The sequence below is a fragment of the Agelaius phoeniceus genome, chromosome 1 (genome assembly GCF_051311805.1).
Source record: "Agelaius phoeniceus isolate bAgePho1 chromosome 1, bAgePho1.hap1, whole genome shotgun sequence".
Taxonomy (NCBI): domain Eukaryota; kingdom Metazoa; phylum Chordata; class Aves; order Passeriformes; family Icteridae; genus Agelaius; species Agelaius phoeniceus.
The window spans coordinates 79447883-79471326 of NC_135265.1; the positions used below are offsets into that span (position 1 = coordinate 79447883).

Sequence of the window (23444 nt, forward strand, 5' to 3'; positions counted from 1 at the left end):
CTAATCCCTTGTAGACAAAACAGACCTACCTGTGGTGTGAGAAATAACCAAAGCAGTGCTCTTCAACCAGGAATGAACATCTCAGACCCGAGTGGATGTCCTTTTCCTTTCACCACGTAAATACCAGTAAAGTATGTCAGCAAAATAACTATTTAGTTGCCCTTTGTGGTTTGGTTTATCAAGAAAAATTTCCATTCTCACTTAATGGGTATTTAGACTTGAGTTTTGACACCACAGTATAATTATGACAAGCTCCAGTTCCCCACCATCACAAAGTTTCTGTTGTGAAGTTCTCACCCTGCCCTGTGTGTGTACTGAGGAGCTGACCACGCCAGAGTTCAGCTCATGGTGGGATCCCCCAGAAGGTGTTTCCATAGAATATGCTGCATTTCACTGCCTTGCTGCAAACATTGGTCAGTTTGCAGTTTTCCAAATTGTCAGACATAGGCTGGAGGCATATTGAATGGAGTAAAGGACAACTATCAGGATTTGGGAAGCTGTTACATTATTTTTGATGTCTTGCCACTACTTCTCAAGGTTCGATGTTTGTACTGCATATTATAGATGCCTGTACTGCATATTACAGTCATTCTGACTCTTATAGACAAGGAAATACAAAGAAAATGTTTTTTGTTTTTTTTTTTTTTTAAGTTTTTTTTTTTTTTAAACATATATAAAAGGATCTGACCAGCTGATACTAAAATAAATTAACTTTGGCCTTGTACAGTAGCTTTTGCTCATATAACATCTAATGGAAAAGCTAATTGACATTCTGTCATTTCTGTTTCAATTAACTGAACTCACTGATGCCGCCCTCTAGAATTCGTGACAGCTGATCTATTTCCAAAATAAACCAAGTAACTAAATTTATTTGCAAACAAAGATTACCTCATTCTGGAATACATGCTAAACCTTTTTTCTGTCCTCATCAACCAGTATAAGAGAAAATGTTTAGAACAGTTAAAGATCAAAAGGGAGATTATATGTCCCAGGAAGATCATGGTTGAGAAAAATTAATCATAGGTAGTTTCAAAAGTTTAAAAAAAAAATCAGCACCTTTGATAAAAAACAGTATACTAGCAATTAAGACAGGAATTTCAGCAGAAAAACATAGCAATTGTGGATGGTTTTATAGCATTTCAAGAAGAAAAATGTATTTTAATGAAAAATCAGAACTTTCATGTCATCATCCATGTAAGCATCTGAAAGCATGCTGACATAATTAGGGAAGGAAAGGAAAAGAATGCCAACCACCATTTCTTAAACAATGCAAACAAAAAGCCCAACAGAGATCTGTCAGGGCACCTGTTCCAGGAGTTCTGAGAGGTCCCCAGGTGTGTGATGGTAGGATCTGCTGTCAGGGCATCCCTTGGGCACTGGAGCAGCCACAGCCCTGGGGTGAGGCTGGCGCTGGCCAGGCATGGTGGGAGCTGTGGCTCACGTCAGGGCCAACAGCAGAGGCTCATCTTAAAAGCAGCTCCCACAAAAAGGGGCTGCGGCTTCCCCAGCATCCCCAGCCGCAGAAGGAAAGGGATGTTTTCATATTTCCAAAAATTTCCATGTTTCCTCCATGATGGGGAAATGCACTCAGAGCCCCAACAAGTACAGAAGTTTGAGAAATGCCTCAGTCTTCTGCTGAGAATGGATGCTTCTGCCTATATAGGGATGTATCAGTGTTGAGCAATACTGGGTTGGATAGGAAACTAGGTATGCATTTCCAAAAATGCAAGAGAGCAGTGTGAAAATAAAGATTTTCATTGGACAAGTGATTTCTGCCTGCATGAGATTTGAATTAGTTGACATAACTGTAAAATCTTCCACCACAGGATGTGTGTGTGCTCATAACAAAAATCAGGCACGCTCAGTGAACCAGCAAATAATCCACTGTCACTAGCAGGGCTATTAACCATCTGCAGGGATCTTTTAGTATAATAAAGCTGGACATGGAAATGTGGCAAACTGCCTTATTACTTGGAAGTGCATGTTGCATTAAACATGCAAAATTTATTTAAAATTAAACATCTTCTTAGAGACAAAATACCTCATTTTTGTTTACAGGTGATCTCCACCAATCTGAGTGTCATTGTGAAAGGGGTATACATGTGGTATTCAGCAAATAGAATGATGTGCCTGTATTATTATCTAAGTAGATTTAACTTTCTACTGTCTCATTAGTATTTTGTTTTGAATGCAATACACTGGCAATTACTCCCTTTGCTCCCTTATTAATATTTTAGGACTGTATCATCATGTTTTCCTCAGAGGTACAGGAAGCAGCCAAAAGGAAGAAACTCATTATTGAGCTGTTTTGTTCCTCTATTTATGGTACAGGTCAATGTGTTACGGAAATCTTTTGAGAAAAAAAAGAAGAGCAGTGTTTGGCTTTTCAGCATGTGGTAACACAGTGCTTCCATTCCTATAATCCCCTGAGTAGTTTGTTACCTGCACACCTTATTCCAGTGTAATCTCTTCTGTATCAAGATGAATACTTTATGCAAATAAAGATTTGCATAAAGTATTCATCTTGATATACAATTAAAACAAACAAACAAAAAACCCACAAAAACCAAACAACAACCAAATAATACCCCCTATTCTGTTTATTCCCTGAACATTTCTCCCCCATTCATTCAAATACCTTCCTCATTTTTTTTTTTGTTCCTGGATGTTCAACCTACAGCTGATTCTCCTCAGGTAAAAGAATTGGTATGAGCTTCCATTATTTTATTTGGAGGAAAATATTGCACAGTGCTGAGCCAGTGTTGTGGAGAAAAGAATGTACCTGCTCCCTCAGGGGTTGTACATCTCCTGCCTGTTCCATTGCCTGCTGGAAATGCAATTCATTTCACTGTCCCACAGTCTTATTATTACTTCAGTGTTATTTTTATCCATATCACTGTTCCTTATTATTTGTCTTGTTATAATACCTAGATACTTCTGCCAAGATCAAGACTGTACAAATGTGGCCTGAATCTGCCACATTTTCTGCCAGTAAAATGTCGCATATTGAAGTGGAAGAGGTAGGAACAAGAAAACAGAAAGTGAACATTATTGTTTCAGTTTTATGTAGAGAAAAAACCAATCTAAGGGAGATGTTCCTGCATCTGGGAGTCTAAAGCTGGTCTGAATGTGTGTCCTACTGTTCCCAAAAGAGATGGCAGAAGTGACAGCCACAGTCCTCTGGAGGCTGTTGGACACGGCACGTCTGGGAGTGCAAAGAGCTGCCTGTCTTTAGGCAACCAGATCCTCCGTTCAGCCCACTTGAGATCACTTGCTCAAGGTTCTTCAAGAAATCTATAGCAAAATGTGCTTCAATATAAATCCCGTAAGTTCTAGTGTTAATCACAAATTAATTATTCCGGGTTTCAGCTTCTCTTTTTTTTTACTTTCTCCCAACCACCTACACTACTGCTGTTATGAAGTGAATTATCCTTTCTTGCTTTAAATTTTTCTTCTTTCTGTTTCAATCTTTGATTTTGGCTCCGGTCCTCCTCTCTCGCTCAGCAGAAGGCTGAACGCTGCTTTGGTTGGAGGCTGTGTTACAGAATGTTCTCCACCCCTTCTGCTCTTTTGTTGGCATCTCCTCCCACCCTCAGCATGCCAAACAACTCCAATGCTCTCTGAAGCACAGGGATCGATAGCCTTTGTAATTCTGTTTTAGCCAGTGTGCTAGTAGCTGTTGGTAGACAGGCAAATAGGTGATGTATTAAAAACTCATGTCTGTGAAATACCCACTCACAATCAGCTCTCCAAGATAATTACATATGTGTGAAAAAAAAATTATTCTGATTCATGTCAGATGTATTTCCTTTTAAGAGTCATGTTATACATTTATTTCAGGCACGATTAGGTAGAAAAGTCTGACCTTCTTAAAGCACTTTATTATTCTCTACAGTCGCATTTTTCTTTCTTTTTCTGTCACAAAGAAGTCATTCCATTTCTGTGTTGACATTTTTATCTTCTTTTTATAGCCTTTCCAAAAGCCATGTCACTTGCTGAACTTTTGCTGACAAACAAAAGGAAGAGAAAGAAAAATGTCATAAACCTCCACATACAGCAAATGGCAAGGGCATGCTGTATTACTCAGATATGGTTGAGTAACTTTTTAGCATTCATTTCTCATTTTACTCCTTTAGTTCCACTGTCTTCTCCTTCTGGTTTTGCTTTAATTCTCTTCTATCCAGTATTTTTGATTCATCTGTTTGTTCTGACACTTCCTTTTTTTCCCCCATCATTTTTTGTGATTACCACTTCCTTCTTTAGAATTAATCTATTTGATTAGTTCTGTCTTCACTTTTGCTTAGCCTCTCTGCCAACTCCTTCAGGTATTACATTGCTATGAAAAAAATTATATGTAGAGAATTTCCTAACTCCACAGCATCTGCGGCTCATTAAAATGTCTCTGTCAATGTGCCATTATTTTTGGCTTTACATTACCAAATCTGGACAAATCCATGTTATTTACCTACTTAACAACCACCTTGTGAACAAATGTAATTTTAGGATTGAAGCATCTTGCTCTAACGCCAAGCTAAATGGCCACCACTGACTTGGCTGATGTAGAGCTGCCAGAAAAAGAGAGTTTCATGACAATCAGAATTAGTGGCTGATGAGAAAAGTTATAATGATACTTCTTGAGAAGTCAACCTCTGCATATGCATTTTTTAGAGCAATACTGTAAATAGCATTGTTGTTTTTTGTCCTTAATATATCTGTTGCATGGCCTCCATAATAGATGCAGACTCTAGGGGGACTGAAATTGCTTTAACAGCACTTTGCCCCAACTGGTTTGAATGTCACTCTCCTGCAATATGGGTCTGATGCTTTTCTGCCAACAGCACATTGCTGAGCTTGTCTCCAGCCAGGCCGAAAGGTTGGACCAGGTGTTTGGAATATACTCTGCAAGCCTCTCTGAAGAGCTCGAGAGCCACGCGATGCCGTGAGATCGTGGGCTGAGGAGTGCTGCTTTGGTTCTGTGTGCTGCTTCAGTCTTCTGATAAAATATCTACACCAAGAAAGCCACTACGATCACAACACAGCCAGTGAAGGCACTGGCTGAGCTCATCAGGTACTCCCTCATCTTGAGACTACAGATAAGTGGCCAATGAGGAAGGCGTGTGATTTCATCACTCTTTGGATCTAAATGTGGCTATGGAAAAGCATATGGCTTGGCAATTGTTTTTGGTTTGTTTTTTTTTTTTTTTTTTTAAAGGTTTTATTTCTCTCTCCTTCCCTGCACAGACAGTTGCTGTCATCTTCACGAGATCAAATGTGCACTGGTGTCATACTTGCTGCTGAAATTCACACCTACTTTCTTTCAGCAGCCCCAGCCAAACTTTAAAGAATTTCCAACTGCTGAGGATTTTTTTAGAAGGTATTTGATCATTATGCTTTTAGCAGATTTAATTTTGAAAATGAGGTGATGTAATGAATTAAAGGAAAAAATAAAAGGCAGCCACAGAAGACTGGGAGAGCTACTGTTTCACACCTAAAGAACAACTGTTGAATATTCGTTCTGCAGCTTCCTGCAGCCAAAACCCCGATAAAGTAGAAAGATCCGTAGGTGTCCCCTGAAGGGCCGCATCCCCCGGCGCTGGCGCCCGTGGTTAAGGAGCCCCCTGGGCACAGGGCGCCGGGAGTGGGGCCAGGAGGTGGCCCCGAAGGGCAGGCCAGGGAAGGGAAGGCAGTGCCCGCGGGGCGGGGCAGGGGCCGCGGCCGCCGGGGTGCGGGGGAAGCCGGTGCTGAGGGCAGGAACGCCGGGGGCAGGCGGGAGAGCAGGCAGGGATTTTCGTCCCGGAAAGGGGCAGGGATTCCGCCCGGCTGGGCAGGCGCCAGGGCGCTGGCGACGGCGGCGGCTTTCCCGGAGCGGTGCGGGGGCGGCGGTGCCCGGCGCCGGACCCTCGCCTCCCTCTCTCCCTCGCTCCGTCCCTCCCTCGCTCCGTCCCCCCGCGCGTGCCGCCCGCCCCGCCCCGCCCCGCCGCCCGCGGCCCCGCGCGCCGCTCCTCGCAGAGCGCCGGGCCGTGAGGGAGCGGCCGCGCCCGCCCGCCGGGTCACCTTCCCGGCCGCCGGCAGCCCCGAGCCGCCCCCGAGCCGCCGCCATCCGCCGCTGCGGGCCGTCCCCGCCCCGGGGGAGCGGGTGCCCCGGGGCATGAGCTGCGCCTCCGGGAGCGTCGTGCTCCCTGCCGGAGAGCCGCCTCGAGCCGCCGCCGCCCCGCTGGAGCTGCCGGCCGGGGCGGGGGAGGCGAGCGGGGACACCCCCGAGGAGGGCGAGGGCCGGAGGGGCGGCTCGGAGAGCGGGGCCGCCGGCGGCGACAAGCCCGAGACGCGCTCGGTGTGCAGCAGCAGCGAGAGCGGCAGCGGCGGCCACGGCGGCGGGGCCGGCCCCATCTGCAAGATCTGCTTCCAGGGCCCCGAGCAGGTGAGCACAGGCGCCGGGGGCGGGCGGGCGGCTCCCGCGCACCGCCGCACCCTCGGCTCGGGGTCGAGCCCTGTCCCTGGTGCTGATCTCGGCGGCGCTCCCCGGACGGAATCGCCCTCCCGGGCTGCCGCTGTGCGGGCTGGTTGGGGCAAACGCCTGGGGCGAACCTGAGCCGGCGCAAAGCTTTGGGAGAATTCAGGAATTTTGCCGTGTCTGGCTCGCACGCGGGGTGTCCTCTGGCGCTCCCGCTCCCAGGTTCACCTCTGAGGGACTCTACACAGTACGAATTTCTCAGGTTTCTGTTAGACTTTAAAATGAGAGTGTTAGCTTACAGGTAATGCTGAGAAGACCTCCAAGTATCATCTCTGTCGTGACGTTATTGGGCATAATATCAGCAATGGATCTGTAACTAGAATTTTATAGCTTCTCTTGGAGTTGGAAAGAAGAGAATAGCTGATTTATATAACACAGAAACTCTGGGGGAAGTGCTTACTTACATTATTTAAGGTCCTGTCTGACAGCTGGCTAGCTGGACAGCACAGAGCCATGCTCCAAGAGTAAGGCTGTCTTGGAATTGTGACATCACACATTTCTTTCTGAATGATGATTTCAAATAGCTGTTGTAGAAATGTATCAAACCACTTTTGATACCTTTTGAGGTATTTGAAAGGGCTAATGGTACTGTTGTTTAATGCAAGATAATATTTCAGTTGTTTCACACAGGTAGATGAACATGTGTAGACAGCTTTCTGGCTTTTCTCAGAAGAAGCAGCTAGGTATTTTTAAGACAATTACATTTTTGAGTATTTCATAGCCAAAAATACATGCTTTTACAGATAGTGAGATAGAGACCAGGTCATTGTTACAGACCCCTAAAGATTTTGGTATTGAGTGTACATGTATGTGAAAGGTTCCTTTAAAGTTGATGTTTCTGTATTGCCTTTCCAGGGTGAATTGTTAAACCCTTGCCGCTGTGATGGCTCGGTACGATACACGCATCAGCTTTGCCTCTTAAAGTGGATAAGTGAAAGAGGGTCATGGACCTGTGAACTCTGCTGTTACAGATACCATGTTATAGCCATTAAAATGAAAAAGCCTTGTCAGGTAATTTGTTCTTTTAAAAAAAAAGTATGTCTTTTCAGTCTTTTTTTTTTAAACAAAATTATTCTTACTTTTACTTCCAAGGTTTTTGGAAAATGTAGCAGAAGATCCTATATGCCTAACCAGCTAGCACTTGCACCCACTTGAAGTTGGTTTTTAAGACCAGTTACATCTTAAAATGTGTAGTGATTTGGTTCTGTTATGTTCTTCTAGTTTTTGATTTGCTGTAAAAATGGTTTTTAGAGGTTGGTAAATTCTGTAAGTAGTTAAATCATGCTGAGATGTGACAGAAAACTTGGATTTCCCAGATTAACTTCTTAAACTTTAAAAATGTCTTTATTGTTTGTTCAAGACTCACTCAAAGGTTGATTTTGTTCTTTCTTCAACTTGGGATCCAGAGGGGAGAGGTGAAGAAAGCTTCTGTTGTCTGTGTATTCATCTACTGTCGAAATGTAAAAGGAGGGGACTTTTCAGTCTTGGCACAATTCAGAGCAGTAGAACACTCTTAAAGTTCTGTCCACCAGAAGCTGTTTCAGAAGCTGAAATGTGCAGTAGCATTTTCCAGAGCTCCATTTCAGCAGCATCAGAACATGAGATGGAAGTTAGAGCATTGTAGTGGTAGCGTGTTCAGGGAGAGGTGGGGGGAGAAACTCAAAGCTCCACCAGATCTCTTAGGGAAGCCTTAATACCACTTTGCATATCAGAATTCTTTAGGGACTTTAAATTCCATCTTGGAAATTATATTTTATAACATCTGAGGAACACATTTAGTAAGATAATTGTATCTTTTTTTTAGTTTTGATCCTAAGAGCTCAGAGATGATGGAGCTCTCAAAGGCCAGAGCACACGGGTCATTTTTCTGTGCCTGTGTTTGATTGGAGTTTTATAGAAAAGGCATGGTTGGGTGGTAATGGCAGTTGTGTGAACGTGATAAGCATTCCTTGGATGCAGAATATCTGGAGTACTTGCTTACAGCTGTTCAGATTATGGGCAAGTACTTTCAGAGCCAGTGGAGTTCAATTTTTTTCCTTTATAAATTCTCAAAGGAAAGGTTTTGGTAAGCTTTCCTGGATAGAATCTTTATGATGTTAAAAAGTAAATGATTTGTAAAACATTCCAGAAAATGAAGGTGGTAGATTCTGTTTCTACACAGGCATGGTTTGGCACGGGGTTTAATACTTTTGGCTTTTTTTAAACTTTTAAAAAGTCTTTATTTCTTGCATCTCCACAGCAATCTCATCCTTTTCCTAGCAAAGATTACTATAGCAATAGTTTGCAATTATAGTATCTGAAAATTGTTAGACAGCAAAGACATGACACAGTTGCCTGCAAAGAGGTATCTAGTACTATTTGAGATGTCCTAAGGTAGTCAAAATGTGTAACAGAATAGCAGATATGACAGAACTTGTGAGGGACTCTGGAACTGCAGATGGAGGCCAAGTGAATATTAAAGAACATTTGAAAAGTTATTAGACACCTATCTGTGGACAGCAGAATCAAGCCCAAGTTTGAAGAACAACTGTGGAAAAGAGAAGCGAAGAAGAGTCAGTAGATGATGCAGTAGGCAACAAAGTTTGGCCAAGCTTACAAGGGAAGTAAAAAGAAACTGAAGAGACAAAAGTTAAATGCCACTCATTGCATTAGTTGTCACTGTTTTCTTCTTATTTTTTTTGGGGGGCGGGCAGGAGGGAATGAAACCAGATTCATGTTTCTCATTAAATAGCTTAATTCTTTATTTATTCTTCACCCTGTCTTTCATTATTTAGGTAAGTTATTTAAGTCTGTCCTTTCTTTCAAGACAAAATAGCATACAGAAAGATTTCATAGAGTTGCCACTCAAATAATAAGTTGGACATACAATCCTGAGGTCAAATTCCTGACACCCAAAAGATCACACATCTCTTTGAGGAAACACAGTAGTACCTTTCTCAGTCTCCTACACAGAATATTTGTCTTGTAGTAACAGAACCTGAAAGGAAGTCTCAAACTGCAGTCATCTGTGTAATTTTATAAGGGGAATCAGTTTTAAAATGCGCTTACTCCCCATACTCTTGACTGTAATAATATTTGCTGCTTTTAGCCACTGGCTTGGCTTAAAATTTTGGACAGGTTCTGAGTCGTTTTCTACGCTACACAAATGCTCGTTTTAAGGTAACTTTTTGGTTAGTTTTAGCAAAAAGCTAAGGGTAAGACCATTTCAATACGGAAGGATTTTAAAACATCGTCAGCTGAAGTAGTGAATGTACTTAAAAGTTCCCAAAAAGTCAGGACTTCTTGCATTACATTAGATACAGTATTTGGACAGGAGTAGTTTACTCTGTCAACAACCACCAGTCTGCCTCAGTCCATCTTCCCAGAATTGTCTCTACCGGTCTTTTACTTATTAGAACTTTGTGGGCAGTGTCATAGGAGAGGAAACTGGTGCTATTAACAAAAAATGCTTTTTCTCAGGTGAATGCAGATTTGTGCCAGGTCTATGCAAGCCTGGTCTATTTACTCTCAGGTCTGTGCAGATCTACAACAGCTCTTCAGGTTTGCTTTCACCTCATGTATTTAAGGAATGTAACAATGTGTAGAGACTTAAGAAAGATTTTCCTTTGTTTTCGTTCAGAACATTGGAATAGATGTGAATATTCCATTTAATATCTAACATGTTCTGTGGTTTCCATTGCTTCATGGAAGGCAAAGTTATCTCCAAGGGGTGCATCTCCTGGGGCAGGACATTCAAGAAACAGAATATTTCTATTTTGATAGAAATTCTTCCACTGTCAGTGTTCCAGTTACAGTTTCAGCAGCTACTACATAATTCACCTTTAAGAATCTAATCCTGGAAACACATAGATTTTATTATGGGAATAAACCTTAAAACATAAACAAAACCCCAAATTAACGCATGGCATGGGCTAGCAGTGGAAGATGAACACACAAACAAGTTGATGACATTTGATATGATGTATAACAGAGATTTGGAAATTTTTCAGTATCCCTCTTAGGATCATATCAGAAAGACGTATCTTGTACTAATCCAATTATGAAAACACACGTTCATGTTGCTGGACTTGCTCCATTGGCGGGGTGGAATTTGATCCAGTAATAGGCTGGGCTATGTTAATAACTAGGAAATTTCCTTACTGCCCCTGAAACTATAATGAGGGGAGCTGGAATAAAAACTGCTTTGGGCAGGGAGTTTTGGAAGTACTTAAAAAGGAGAAAGAAACTTCAAATGTGTGATTTGGAAATTAAACTAATTTAGAATTATAATTGAGATTAACAAAAAAAGAAAAAAGTGCAAAAATAAATATTTTTTATTAGTTCATTATAAGGTTATAATTTGTACAGATTTCCTTCCTAAAGGAAATATATTCCTAAAAGAAGTATAAACACATTGCTTTATTTTTATTGGTGCTATGTAATTTTTATGCTGTCAGGAGATTAGTTCACTAGACTTGCACTTAAGTATGAATGTGTATTGAAAAATATCAGTGCTCTTGTAAGATTGAGAATTAATGTTTAAAAGTGGAATAGAATAATGCAAAGGTTGAGAATATATACTTTGGTACTAAAACCTGTCACTTCTATAAGTGAGTAGTAAAGATATTTAGAGAGTAGCCTTTTCCAGACTGTTAGTGTAGTCTGTCATAAAATGGTGTTACATTAGGTGTTTGATAAATCCTGTTCATTAAAACATTATATTCTGGTACTTTGCTGAAATGGGCCTATTCCAAAAGTAATACAGTAGATGGATGTGCTAATTTAAAACCTAATTGTGTGGCAGTTCAACACCTTTTCTGATATACCAGTAAAATCACAACACTTATTTAAATAAGTAAATGCTTACTTGTTAGATCTGATTTCTTAAAATAGAAAAAAATTAAAGTGGTACCTTTTCAAAAGGTGAGGTTTCACTTTTGCAAATTTTGTTAATGTGCGTAATCCTCGCTCATTTGAGAAAGCTCACTGGCATCAACTAGATAAGCATGAGCAAAACTGCATAACAGACTGCAAGTATGTGAATATGTGTTACACTAAAAAGTGCAAAAGTCATGTTCTTCAGCTACTTCAGTATGGAGGTCAGTGTCCAGACAAAATTGTAGAGTAAATGTTTAGTAAAAGTTTTTGCTAATGACTATGCTTGGCTGGATGACAGCATTAAGTTCTTCTAGGCATAACTAAAAAGGGGAAAGGGGAAAGGCTGAAATCTTCAATTACGCATTCTAAACTGCGCAATGTACTAAGGACAATCTATTAATGTCTCTTCCTGTACTGAAGATCCAGAAGAATACATTGTGCTATTCCATATGTCAGTGGACAAAAAAGAACAAAAAGGATTGTTCCAATATTGGACAATTTACAAAGAAGTTTGAAAAAGAGATAAGGAACAAATCTATGGTACACTAGCCCTGGTACTGAGACCCGTGGTACACTAGCCATTTCTAACTATAGTTCAGTTTGTGGCATCTCAAATGGAATGTATTTTAAGAGGCCTCTTAAAAAGAAAATAATGAAGCTTTGCAAGCACCCTTTGAATATGAAGGCACTATGCAAGGGCTGTTGGAAAATGAAATACTTGGCTGAGACAGGTGTTACGAACTAAATGGAAATGAGATTCAATGCCTGAGTAGTCATTAGAAGGTAATTAATACATCAATAAATGCCTGGAAGGACTTAAAAAAATCAAATAAAGTCTTTTTAATTTCATGTAATGGAGAAGAGAGTCCATCATAGTGGAGAAAGTAGGCCAGTAACATGGTCAAAGTAGTGGAATAAAAGGAATTGTACTTGAAGCAGTTTTGTCCTTGCTGAGAAAATTACTTTTGTCATGAGCTTAAAATATGTGTTATGGTAATTAAGACATAAGACAAAAGTGATGATGAGAAATTATCTTTTACATATGAATAGACTTAGATGTGCTACATAGAAAGCACATGCAAGCTTTAGAAATATTGAGAACAGGAGGATCCAAATATATATTTAAATTTAAGATAATTCCTGATGAATTAAGGATCATTTCAAGAACAAATTCATGTTTTGGAGCGATAAAACTATAGGGCTGGGACAGAAAATCCTAGAGATTTTAATGACCCTAATTGAATGGTAAAATCCATATAAAAAGTGGTAGAAGCAGACTAATTCTTTAGTCTTGACAGGAGAGAGAAATCTGAAACAGAAAACTAGATGTCAGTCATCATCATAGATATCATAGATACAGTACCTGTACTTCTCACACTTTTTTTTTTTTTTTTTTTTTTTTTTTTTTTTTTTTTTTTTTTTTTTTTGTAAGCATCTTTTGGCCACTTCTAGGGAGAATTTACTAGACTGGATAGACGTTTTAATCTGATATACTCACAGTCAGCTCAGTGACTGCACTGGGTAGATGGTGATTATGATCAGTTCTAAGTATCATGCTTAATGAGTTAGGAAACAAAAGGATAGCAGAGCTGTTGGAGAGGGCAGCTGGGGGTTTTTTCTGTGATGGGAAAGGCAAAATACATTTTATGTTTACTTTCTGTTAAAGATCTGAAGGTAAATGAGGGAGTGAAAAAGAGAATTGGGTAAGCAAGTGCCAGTGGTGCAGAGTACGGAGAGTATAAAAGCAAGGACATCAGCTTAAAAACAGAAATGCAAAAAATTGAAGGCATCAAAGAGAAAATTCCGATGGAATAATGAATTTCATATTGTGTTTTCTTTGTTTTCTTGTAATTAATGCATAGAAAGACTTGGAAATAAAAGGAGTAGAGAACGGGCAAATAAAGGTGGTAAAAAGGTGTGGAGACAGAAGTCAGTTTAGCTTGAGAAAAACATTTGGTTGGCCATTCAGATGAGAGAGCACATTTTTCACAGAGCAAGTAAGCAGGCCACTGGTGCACTGCTAGCACACTAGGAGCTGAATATTTGGCTGCTAGCATACAGAGCTGAAGGAGTGCAAAGTGGACGTTACAGTGGAAAAGAAGAAAAAAGCTTTAGAAACTTTAGAAAAATGGATCTAATTGATAATTAATGACAGGTGAGAGAGAAGAGGGGATGGAACAATATCATAAGTACCAATGATCTGAAAGTCATGAAAAAATAAAGAACAGTAGTTGAACAAAGGAACTGATTCTATCATCACAGTGAGAGTTGGGTAGGGATAGAGAAGAACTAATAACAAAATACTAGATATTGACTTTGATATTCCTTTGAAGCATATTTGTAAGTTATGAGAAGAAATTAAATTCATCTTAAGAGGTCAGAGGACACATCAAGTGGGAGCTGAAGCCACCAGGAAGAAATATGGGGGATTACAGAGAAAATCAGTTAAACAGTTCTGTCAGACTTCCAAGTATATTCTAAGGTAATCAAGTAAAATACAAAATAAAAAAAAGCAGGTCATACTTAAAAAAAAATAGCCTTAAAAGTATGTGGGTGTGTGCCCTTCATACATTACACTTTTATTTTCTGTAGCTTATTAAAATTCAATTGCTTTCTGTTTTTATTTTGTGAGATGTGTAGATTGTGCTCAAGGCAGTTTGACTGCTAGAATAGTGTGAAAAAAACAGTGCAATGTAAACTGTGAATGGTTCTTGGAAATAATTTTTTAATTACAAGTGTCCTACTGATTTAGTGGTAAGACATATAATATAGATTTAAAGAGTGGTATTATCTTGTTATATTAAATAGTGGGTTCAATTCAAGGAAAAAAAGTTAGATTCCTTCAGCCTATGATTTTCATGGGGCAGAATGACTTGCATGAGATACAGAGGCAGGTTGTTTTTCAGAGGAAATATATCCAATTACAGTTATTGCTGGAAATATAAGCATAAATTACATATTTGCAAGAGACTTCATTATAAAAAAACATCCAAAAGTAGAAAAGGATGTCAATGGGAATCAGGGTTGCTACATATATATAAGTGCTGCCATTTGAAATGCTAAGAATAACAATGCAAGCCTTAAGATATGGTATCAGACCTGCATTCACAAACCTTTGTATTACTGGCTTTTTTTGTCATTTTCTGTGCTTGGGTGTTTTCCCAATGGCTTGATCTGCTAGAAGTTTGTGTAGTGATCAAAGATTTCTGAGTTTTCACAATACAAATTTTTGTCTTTTTGTCATATGTCAAAAATTCTGATTATTTAAGTCTTTAATTCCTATCAACAGAGACTAGTGGAAAAATACTGAAACCAAGAAGTGGTTGTTTCAGCAGGCTTCTTCTATTTTTTAATATGAAAAATTGTTAATACATGATGGTGTACTGCTTTCATACCGTGTGTCCATGATTCCTTACCTTATGCCAATTTGGCAGTGCAAGTAGCCTGCTCTGAGCACCAAGTACTGTCAATACATGCTGACTTCTCTACCAGTCTGTGTTAACTCTGAAGTGTCCCTGTACTGTTATCCACAACTGAAATTTGTCAAAGAAGATTTTATTAAATTAATTTTGAAATTTACTTTTAATACTTCTTGGTTTTGAATGTTGGTCCATTCTCACTGAAGTCTTCAGCACTTCATCTCAATGACTGTCAGTCATGCCAACTTACTTCTTTCTTAATTTGCTGTACTGGGGAGACAGCTTTTGTACCTATTGCACTTGTATTTTAAAAAATTTTTTGTCCCATGTATAGATTCAAATTGGATGTTTGATATTCACTCTGAAGACTCTTTCTTATTGCTTCAGCAGTGTGCAGAGAATAGCCCCTGCCTGCTTTTGTGGCTACAGTGCAACGGTGAAAGGAACACTTTGACCTCACTTCCTTTGAAGTACTTGTCTGAGTCAGAGCACCCTCATTGTGTGTTTTGCCTGCTTGACTCTTTTGCCATGGGGTTCTTTGCTTCTTTTTAAAATTTATTTCAACTTTTCTTTTTATTTACTTTTATTTCTTCTTTAATTTTTCTTCTTCTTTTGTTTACATTTCAATGAAGCTCGTGGAGAATGAGTATTCTCATTCTTGGCCACATGCTGTTTCCTTACTCCCTACTCTATTAGTGTGTATGTGTCCCATTTTTGCATATTTTTCTGGCAGTGTCTTCCCTTCAGGGCAGCATTAAACTTTGCCAGTTCTGTGATGACTATATTCCCAGTACAGGAATATACCATACTGTTACCCTCACAAGCCATATTAGTGGATGGGGGCTATTTCCTAAGCTAAGGCTCATTTTTCTCATCTTTCATGGCTAAAGAACAGATATAATAAAATAATTCCTTAGCAGTTTCACATAGTCATGTACCTTGCCATCAAGATCAAATGCTCGCTAGCTTTATGTACATTTAACTACTCTCCTAACACTGGAAGCATATTATTCCAACCACTACAAATATTTTGGATAAAGCCAATTCTGTGACACTGGCAGCCAGGAATCTTTAACTGAAGAAAATGAGAGTAAACTTCAGTATGCCTTCTCTTTTTTCATGCTAAGGAGGCTCCCTCTGCTCCATGGGCAGAAACAGACAGACTGAGAGTCTACATCTTAATGGAACACTTTATGTATCTCTCATCGCTTTATCTGAGCAATCTACAATTTACAATCTACTAGAGCTTGTGGCTACTCCCAGAACATTGTGTTCCTCCTTGAATGACTAAAGTCCGCATCTGTTTCAGGGCTGCTCTTTCATAGGAGTAGAGCAGTTGGACAAATTTTAGTTGAAGGAATGGGTGTAACAGCTGATGTGAGCTCCCTGAGTCACATCAGAATAATAGAAATAGAATATGGGAGACTCACACTTTTATCCTTCTCCTGCACCTGCAGCACTGTTCCTCCACATAGCCGCTGTTTTTAGTGACCATAAAAATCATTGTAAGCTCAAATCATTCGATGCCACCTCCCAAAAAGGACACTTTGATGGTATTTGAATGTACAAGCTGACCTAAAATCCTCCTAAGACTTAATAAAGAGGGTCACTTCCTCCTCACCCACCATTTACAGAGTCCTGCAAGCATCCAGAAGGCAATGAGATGATTCTCATTGCCTTCTGGATGCTTGCACCAAATAGAAATTAGATGAATAACAGATGCTTTTCTGATATCTGTCAAACTTACAAAAAAGATCTTCATATACTCCACTACCCAGTGTAAACAGAGGGACCTTCAAATACATCTTGTAGAATTGCATTCAGGGGTGCATCATTGCTCTCTACAACTACGTGAAAGGAGGTGGTGGTGAGGTGGTTTGGCCTCTACTCCCAAGTGAAGAACAAGCAATAGGACAAGAGGAAATGGCCTCAAGTTGTGGGAAATGGCCCGGGGAGGTTTTGATTTGAGATTAGCAAAAATTGCCTCATTGAAATGGTGGTCAGGCATTGAAACAGACTGCCCAGGGAAATGGTGAAATCATCATGTCTGGAAGTGTTCAAAAGGCATGTGGATGTGGCACTTGGGAATATGGTTTAGTGCTGAAAGGAATTGTACTAGGTCAATGGTTGGACTTGATGATCTTAGAAATCTTTAGCAACTTTAAAATTCTATGATCCTATAATCTCTGGGATTTCAAAATTCTCTACTTCTACTGCCCTTTCCTTCTTATAGCCTTGGTTAAAAATCTAGGAAATATGTGAAATTGCTGTTGGTTCTATGGAAATGTGCCTAGTTCAGAGTTTCTCCACTGAGAATTGATGCCATGTACTTGACTGTGTTCAGAAATTTGTGGAAAATCTATTGTGTGTTCAGTGGGAAGTGGCTGCTGGAATTTTAAAAGCTGCTCTTTCCTCTGGGCCTTACCCTCCTGCTTTTGCAGATGTCACTGATACAATTGCTGTGAACTTAGCCCCAGCAATTAAACCTAGAAGATCTATGGACTTCAGTCTTCTAGTCTAGATTGTTTTAGAATAGAAAGAAGTTTCAGTACTTCAAGTACTTCCAGATGTCTTGGTGGTCATCAAGTGACACAAGTGAGTCTTTGTCTTCATTGTACAACTCTCATGCATCAGGTCCTCAAGATAACCTTCAAAGTTCTTCCTTCCTTGTTTGGGTTCAGAGATACAGGCTTCCAACCTGTTTACTTAAAAATAATCTAGAATTTCTGCAGTGCTATATCCTATAATCCTGCATTACCATATCTGAAGTGTGAATAAGAAGCCATGTCTCTGTTCCAGGGTCACTTTCTCTGTTTTCATCACCACTTCTCTGAGCAACCTGTTCCAGTGTCTCACCTCTCTCACTGCAAAGAATTTTTTCCTAATATCTAATCTAAACCTACTCTCTTTTAGTTTAAAGTTGCTAAACCTCATCCTATCACTATGCTCCCCAATAAAGGCTCTCTCCCTGTCTTTCCTGTTGTTCCTCTTGTAGGGGAAGAGAGTTTTGCAAAATATGTTTTATGATAAGAAAAAGAAAATTCTTTAGAAACCTAACTCTTATTTACAAACTCAAGTTCGTGCACGAATTTGCGTGCCTTCAAAGAGATGGTTAATTTGCACATCTCATGTTTATTTTCATTACTAAAGGAAAAGCACTTTCAGAAAACTCCTGTATGTGCTGGAAGAGAGCAATCCAACTGTTCAGACTGACTGTGGCCATCAACATTTCTGAAGGATGTGGGTCCAAAGTTGCAGCTACTTAACTTCCTGCTGGAGCATTCCACCACTGGACTTGGTTATCTTGTTGGTTGAGAGTCTGGGCTGCTTCATTTTGGTGGACCATGATCAGGCATTCACAAAGTGGCATTTTAAAAGCTCTTCTATTGGAAGGTTGCTTAGGCTTGTTTTCACAGTCACTAAAATACCAACTTTTCCTGTTCAACACCTCATTCCAAGTTCCCTGACTGGAGAAATGATGCATTCCTTCATCTCTCTTGTCCCTTAGAATCCTCTATGAGTTAAGGCTAATACAAGAGAAACAGTTCTCTTCCATACAGCATAGCAAAAAACAGTCCGATGTCAGTATAATGGCAATTTAAATGATTTTTTTTTGGTATAGTTTATGGTAGTGATTCACAGTCAGTTTTCTGTAATTCAGAGTTGGATCTGCATAAGTTACTAAGTCAGTCAGGCCTGACTGGACAAACATACCTGAAGAAGAGTATTAGGTCCTCTCTTTACTAGATGTCTAAGCCATTTACCTCTTTGAGCCATGAGATCTTATACTACCTGTTTCACAGCCCTGAAACGTGTTCCATTACCTCTGTCTGCAGTCAGAGGAGACTTAAACACTGCACTTTCTCAGCTCACAGGCTTGGTATTTAACCAGAGTCTAAGGAGTAGGTGAAAATTCCATCTGAGATGGAGATGCTTCCCTGCTTTTTCATTAGACATAATCCATGTAAGGATGAGTTGCCCACAAACTCTGGAAATCAATAAATTTTTGTCTGACTACAGTGGCAGAACCAGGGCCTATTGAAGATCTACTTCCCTGTTTCTATCCATTCAGAGAGGTGAAAAAGAATCATAGGACAATAGAATGGTTTGGGTTGGAAGCGACCTTAAAGACCCTGTAGTTCCAATCCTCCATGCCATGGGCAGGAATGCCACGGGCAGGAATGCCACTTGGTATATGAGGTTGCTTAGGATCCCATCTAACCAGGCCTTCAACCAGTGCTTCACCACCCTCTGAATAAAGGATTTCTTCCTAATTGCTTTCATTTTTTTCAAGTGGCTAGCAAGTTGTTTCAGGGCTTATATGCTAGGGGACCCCTAAGGTGTTCTTCTAAGAGTGTCCTAAATTAGTTTAATCAGAGCTCAACTGTTACTGTTAATATTGTTAAGGAATCCAGAAACTGTGCTGACTGTAAGGTAGAACAATCTTATGAGCCTCTGTTCTGAAAAGAAGACCATCATATGTAATAAAAATGTAAAGAGGGGACTATTGTCTAGAACCAACAAAATTTGAATGTGTCTATAGTAATAAACTTAAAAAATGACAATTGCAGAACAGTAAGTGGTTTTTCCATAAATGTATTTTCCATATTAATAGCATGTACTTATCTTTCATTCTTTTTGGTGCTTTTGGTATTTGAGAGAAATTGATGGCATTTTTATTTTATGTCTGTTTTTACTGCAAGAGATGGTACATAGGTTATATGTAAGCCATATCAGCACCATCAAGCCAAGAACAATTTATAGCTTGGGAATTTTCAAACACAGTGATATGAATGGATATTACAGTTTTTGGTATTGCAACCATTGCTTCTTGAAGCAATATGATTGTTGACACAGAGTGTAACAAGTTAGACAGCTGGAAATTTTCAGAAGCATATTGTGCAATTTAATTTAATTATGCCAAGGCATTTCAGACATATTCATGATATGGTTAGAGAGAAATAGAGAGTATCTGGTACAGTGTATACAACAAAGGCAGCTATTCTGTTTTTACACAGATAGAGCTCTAATATTATATGATATGTAGTATCTAAATTGCCACTCTCTGTAATTAAGCACTACAGCTTATATGTTTTTATAAAAATGGAATCTTGTAAGTGAGTGATCAAAACAATGGCTACTCAAACTATTAGAAAAAAATTTGTATTGATTCAAACAGCACCTACACAGTGTGTAGTTGAGATTATTTAGCAGTACCTGAAAAAAACTGATGCAATTGACTGCTAAAATTTTACTGTGTAATATATATTTAAATAACAACCTAATAAAAACTCCTTATTAATACCAATATTAATAAATTAATAAATTAAATTATTAATTTTAAATTAATAATTAAATTAAATTAAATTATTCATTAAATTATTGATTAATTAAAAATGTAATGAATCCATTATACTAATTCTTATAAATGTATTATGCATATTTTTAAAGCCTTTTAGTTATTATACATTATGTGTGATATATTAATTAATAAATTACTTAATTCTTCCACTAGGCCAAATTTTCAAGCTGTATATTATTTACCATATTCATTTGTACAATCTAAAATTCTATAATTATGACTAATTTCTCTTTAACTGAAAACTTATTGCTAATTTAATTCACTACAAAATCAGTCTAATTGATTTATTAATTTAAGCAATTACATTCAAATTGACTTACAAAGCAGACTCTGCCAGATTTCATACAACCCAGAACCCAGGGTTGTCTTCTTCATGATTACATGCTATATAATAGCTTGGTACTCTTGCCATTCTGCCTTCTAACCTTCATCCAAGATACTCATTATCTTACTTGGGGATTAGACAAGGCAACAACCCAAACTCAGGATATGTTTCTTGAGTCATTTCATTGCCCTTGAAATCTGAACTTCTCTTTGTTTCACATCTTACAAAGAAACACATGAAATCAGGATTGCTTCTTCTCTCATGAGCATCTTCCAGATTTTCATATGAAAATTCTGGTTGCAGTCTGTGAATTAGTTTTTGCTGAGGGCCAAAAGGAGCAGAGGCCAGTATTTGTACTCAGTGGATTTCTGGTGAGGTTGTATCTTGCAGGGCTGAAAGACATCACTGCCATATAGCAACTGGAAGAAGTCTGAATAGGGAAGGTGCATCTTCGTAACTAAAGGTGGGGAGTTGCTTTGTTCCTGAACTGTTGTTCAACTATTGTGACTAGTGCTGCTGCAGGATGCAGGGAAATCCAGCAACAATACATGATGATGTTATTTGATTGCATGTCTTTGGATTCATAGAGTGTCTGCAAGCAGATAGTGGGAAGCAGTAATTATGATGTACTTTAAACAAAATTATGCTTTACAACTAGACTGTACTTATCCAATCAAATGTGTTTGTGCATCTACATTCTGAGGGTCCTCTTCCAGTGTTCTTTCAGTGAACTGGAAACTTTGAACTCTGAATTTCCAATTGCATGGAATTGCTTTCACTTTCATATAATTTCTATGGTTCTTTTCCATTAAAGCCTTTCCATGGCTTCTTTTCCTGCATCCAGAGCCCACTGAAATATGCCAGTGTCAGAAATAGTTCCTAACACTTTCTTTGTACCATACTAAAATCATTTCCCTACGTATCCTTAAGGAGATGATGTGAATAGAGTAATCAATTTCAATTGCTTTTCCTTTGGTTCAGTGAACATCTATGTATTGTACAGGAACTGGAAGTGTTCCAATAAATTACTTGGAGGAAGTTCTACTATTGAATATCCTGAATAACACAAAAATCTGTTATTAAATAGTATCCTTAGAGGTGAAAGTTTAAAACCTTGCTTTAACTCCCCTGAACAATGGGTTTGAGGCAAGGTTCTCATACGGGAATGGACCAGACATTAAGGTATAGAATATTCTCAAATAAACTCTCCATGATTCCTTTTGCATGGGTTGTAAAAATTATTTAATTATTCATAGGGTCAAAAAGACAGAGAAAGAGTAGCCAGCACTTTCGGAAAGTCTAGCTAGCAAATTAAGTGTGAGTTTCAGTAAAGGAGCCAGAATTAATACTTAAGTACATTCAACATGGAAGACAAGAAGGCATCAACAGAAATGTATAGTGACTGTCTAGTGACTGTATAGTGACTAGAGTCCAGGGTATTTTTGTAGAAGAGGCTTGATCTGGCCCTCCATGCTGAGCAATTTCTTACATATATTTGGTGACTGCATCAATATCATCATGAACTGCACAATCTTAGCCTCATGCTCAGCATTTTTTTTAAATTTAAAAGTTGTCAATAGTTTTAGCTAGAATTTACAGATAGTTCTTTTCCCAGGAGAGAAGAAAAAAGCAAATCCAGAACTTTTTCTGATACTGTCTATTCGTGTTGAAAAAGTAAAATGCAGAACTGTATATACAAACGTGGTTAACTCTCCAAAGTGACTACATGGCATGAAAATTGTTAATACCTCCTTCATATCACTTATTTATGATCTTGCTGAGGTTTATTTCCTCGGTGCAATTATACTGAATGTTTTTTCTCTTCCTGGAACTGTTCTTCCAGGAATGTGGACCTGACGGTAACAGGACAGCCTATGTTTGAGCTAAGCTGTCAGCATCACTTTGCAGATCATCTTTGGGTTGCAGAGACTGCAACAACCATGGCAAGCTTTAATTTCCTCCAGTCATTAATATTTAATTTTCACATAATGCTATCAAAAGTACAGTAGGTTGTAATGAAATTCAGTATTTCCAAATCAGCTGCCAGAGAAATTGAACAGTTCCTACTTTACAGTAGGAATACTATTTATTCACATAGAATGGTAATTTCATTTTCACCAAATATACACCTCCATCGAATTAGCAAAATACCAATGAGCTAAATGCCAGTAAACTAAACATAGTTAGTTTGAGTCTCATAGGAGTTAAAAGTTAACTTGAGAATAATTTACCTAACCATACATGTTTCTTATTTCCTTCAGGAACCCTCCTAGACTGTGTCCTCTTTGCTGTGTTGTATATCAGCAGATATCTGTTCTTTTTTGTTGTAGTCCCCCATGAGAACAAGAGCTAGCAAGCATGAAACTTCTCCCAGCTTCGTACAGAATACTTCATCTGTGTCTACATCCTCCTTGGATGGCCTGTAACAAACTCCCACCAGGATGTCTGCCTCGTCGCCCTTCCCCCGAATCTTTATCCATAAATGCTCAACTCTATCGGCACCATCATTAAGCTCTAGACAATCATGACACTCCTAACGTTCAGGGCTACCTTGCCAGCTCTCCTTCCTTGCCTATCCCTTCTGAAGATCTTGCAGCCATCCATTGCAGCACCCCAGTTGTGCAAGTCCTCCCACCATGTTTCCATGATGTCACCATTTTCCTGCTGCCCAGTGGCTTCCAGCTTCTCCTGTTTGTTGCCCATGTCACATGCATTGGTGTGGATGCACGTCAGCTGGGCTATTGATCCTACCACCTTTTTGTGGGGAGAAGCCCTAATTCCTACATGGCCATTCTCAGGTGTTTCTCTGCTTTCTAAGTATGTTTCCTTTTCAACTTGTGCTGTTGCTGACATATACAGGTCTTTATTCCTGCATTACTGAGATGGCAGACCAAAGGACTCTGCCTCTCCAGTACTTGTGTGCTTCCCTCAGGCTGATCTCTAGTGAACATGGCTTTATCCCTTTTCCCT

The 23444-nt window shown here is 39.2% G+C and overlaps 1 protein-coding gene across 1 annotated transcript in view; it reads left to right on the forward strand.

Moving 5' to 3' along the window:
• Nucleotides 1-5777: 5777 nt before the first annotated feature.
• MARCHF11 (membrane associated ring-CH-type finger 11) overlaps nt 5778-23444 on the forward strand; it is a 32757-nt gene continuing 15090 nt past the window's right edge. The window contains exons 1-2 of the mRNA XM_054645185.2: nt 5778-6418; nt 7367-7522. Of these exons, the coding sequence (XP_054501160.1) occupies nt 6149-6418; nt 7367-7522 (426 nt within the window). The 5' untranslated portion in view covers nt 5778-6148. The remainder of the gene's footprint in view (nt 6419-7366; nt 7523-23444) is intronic.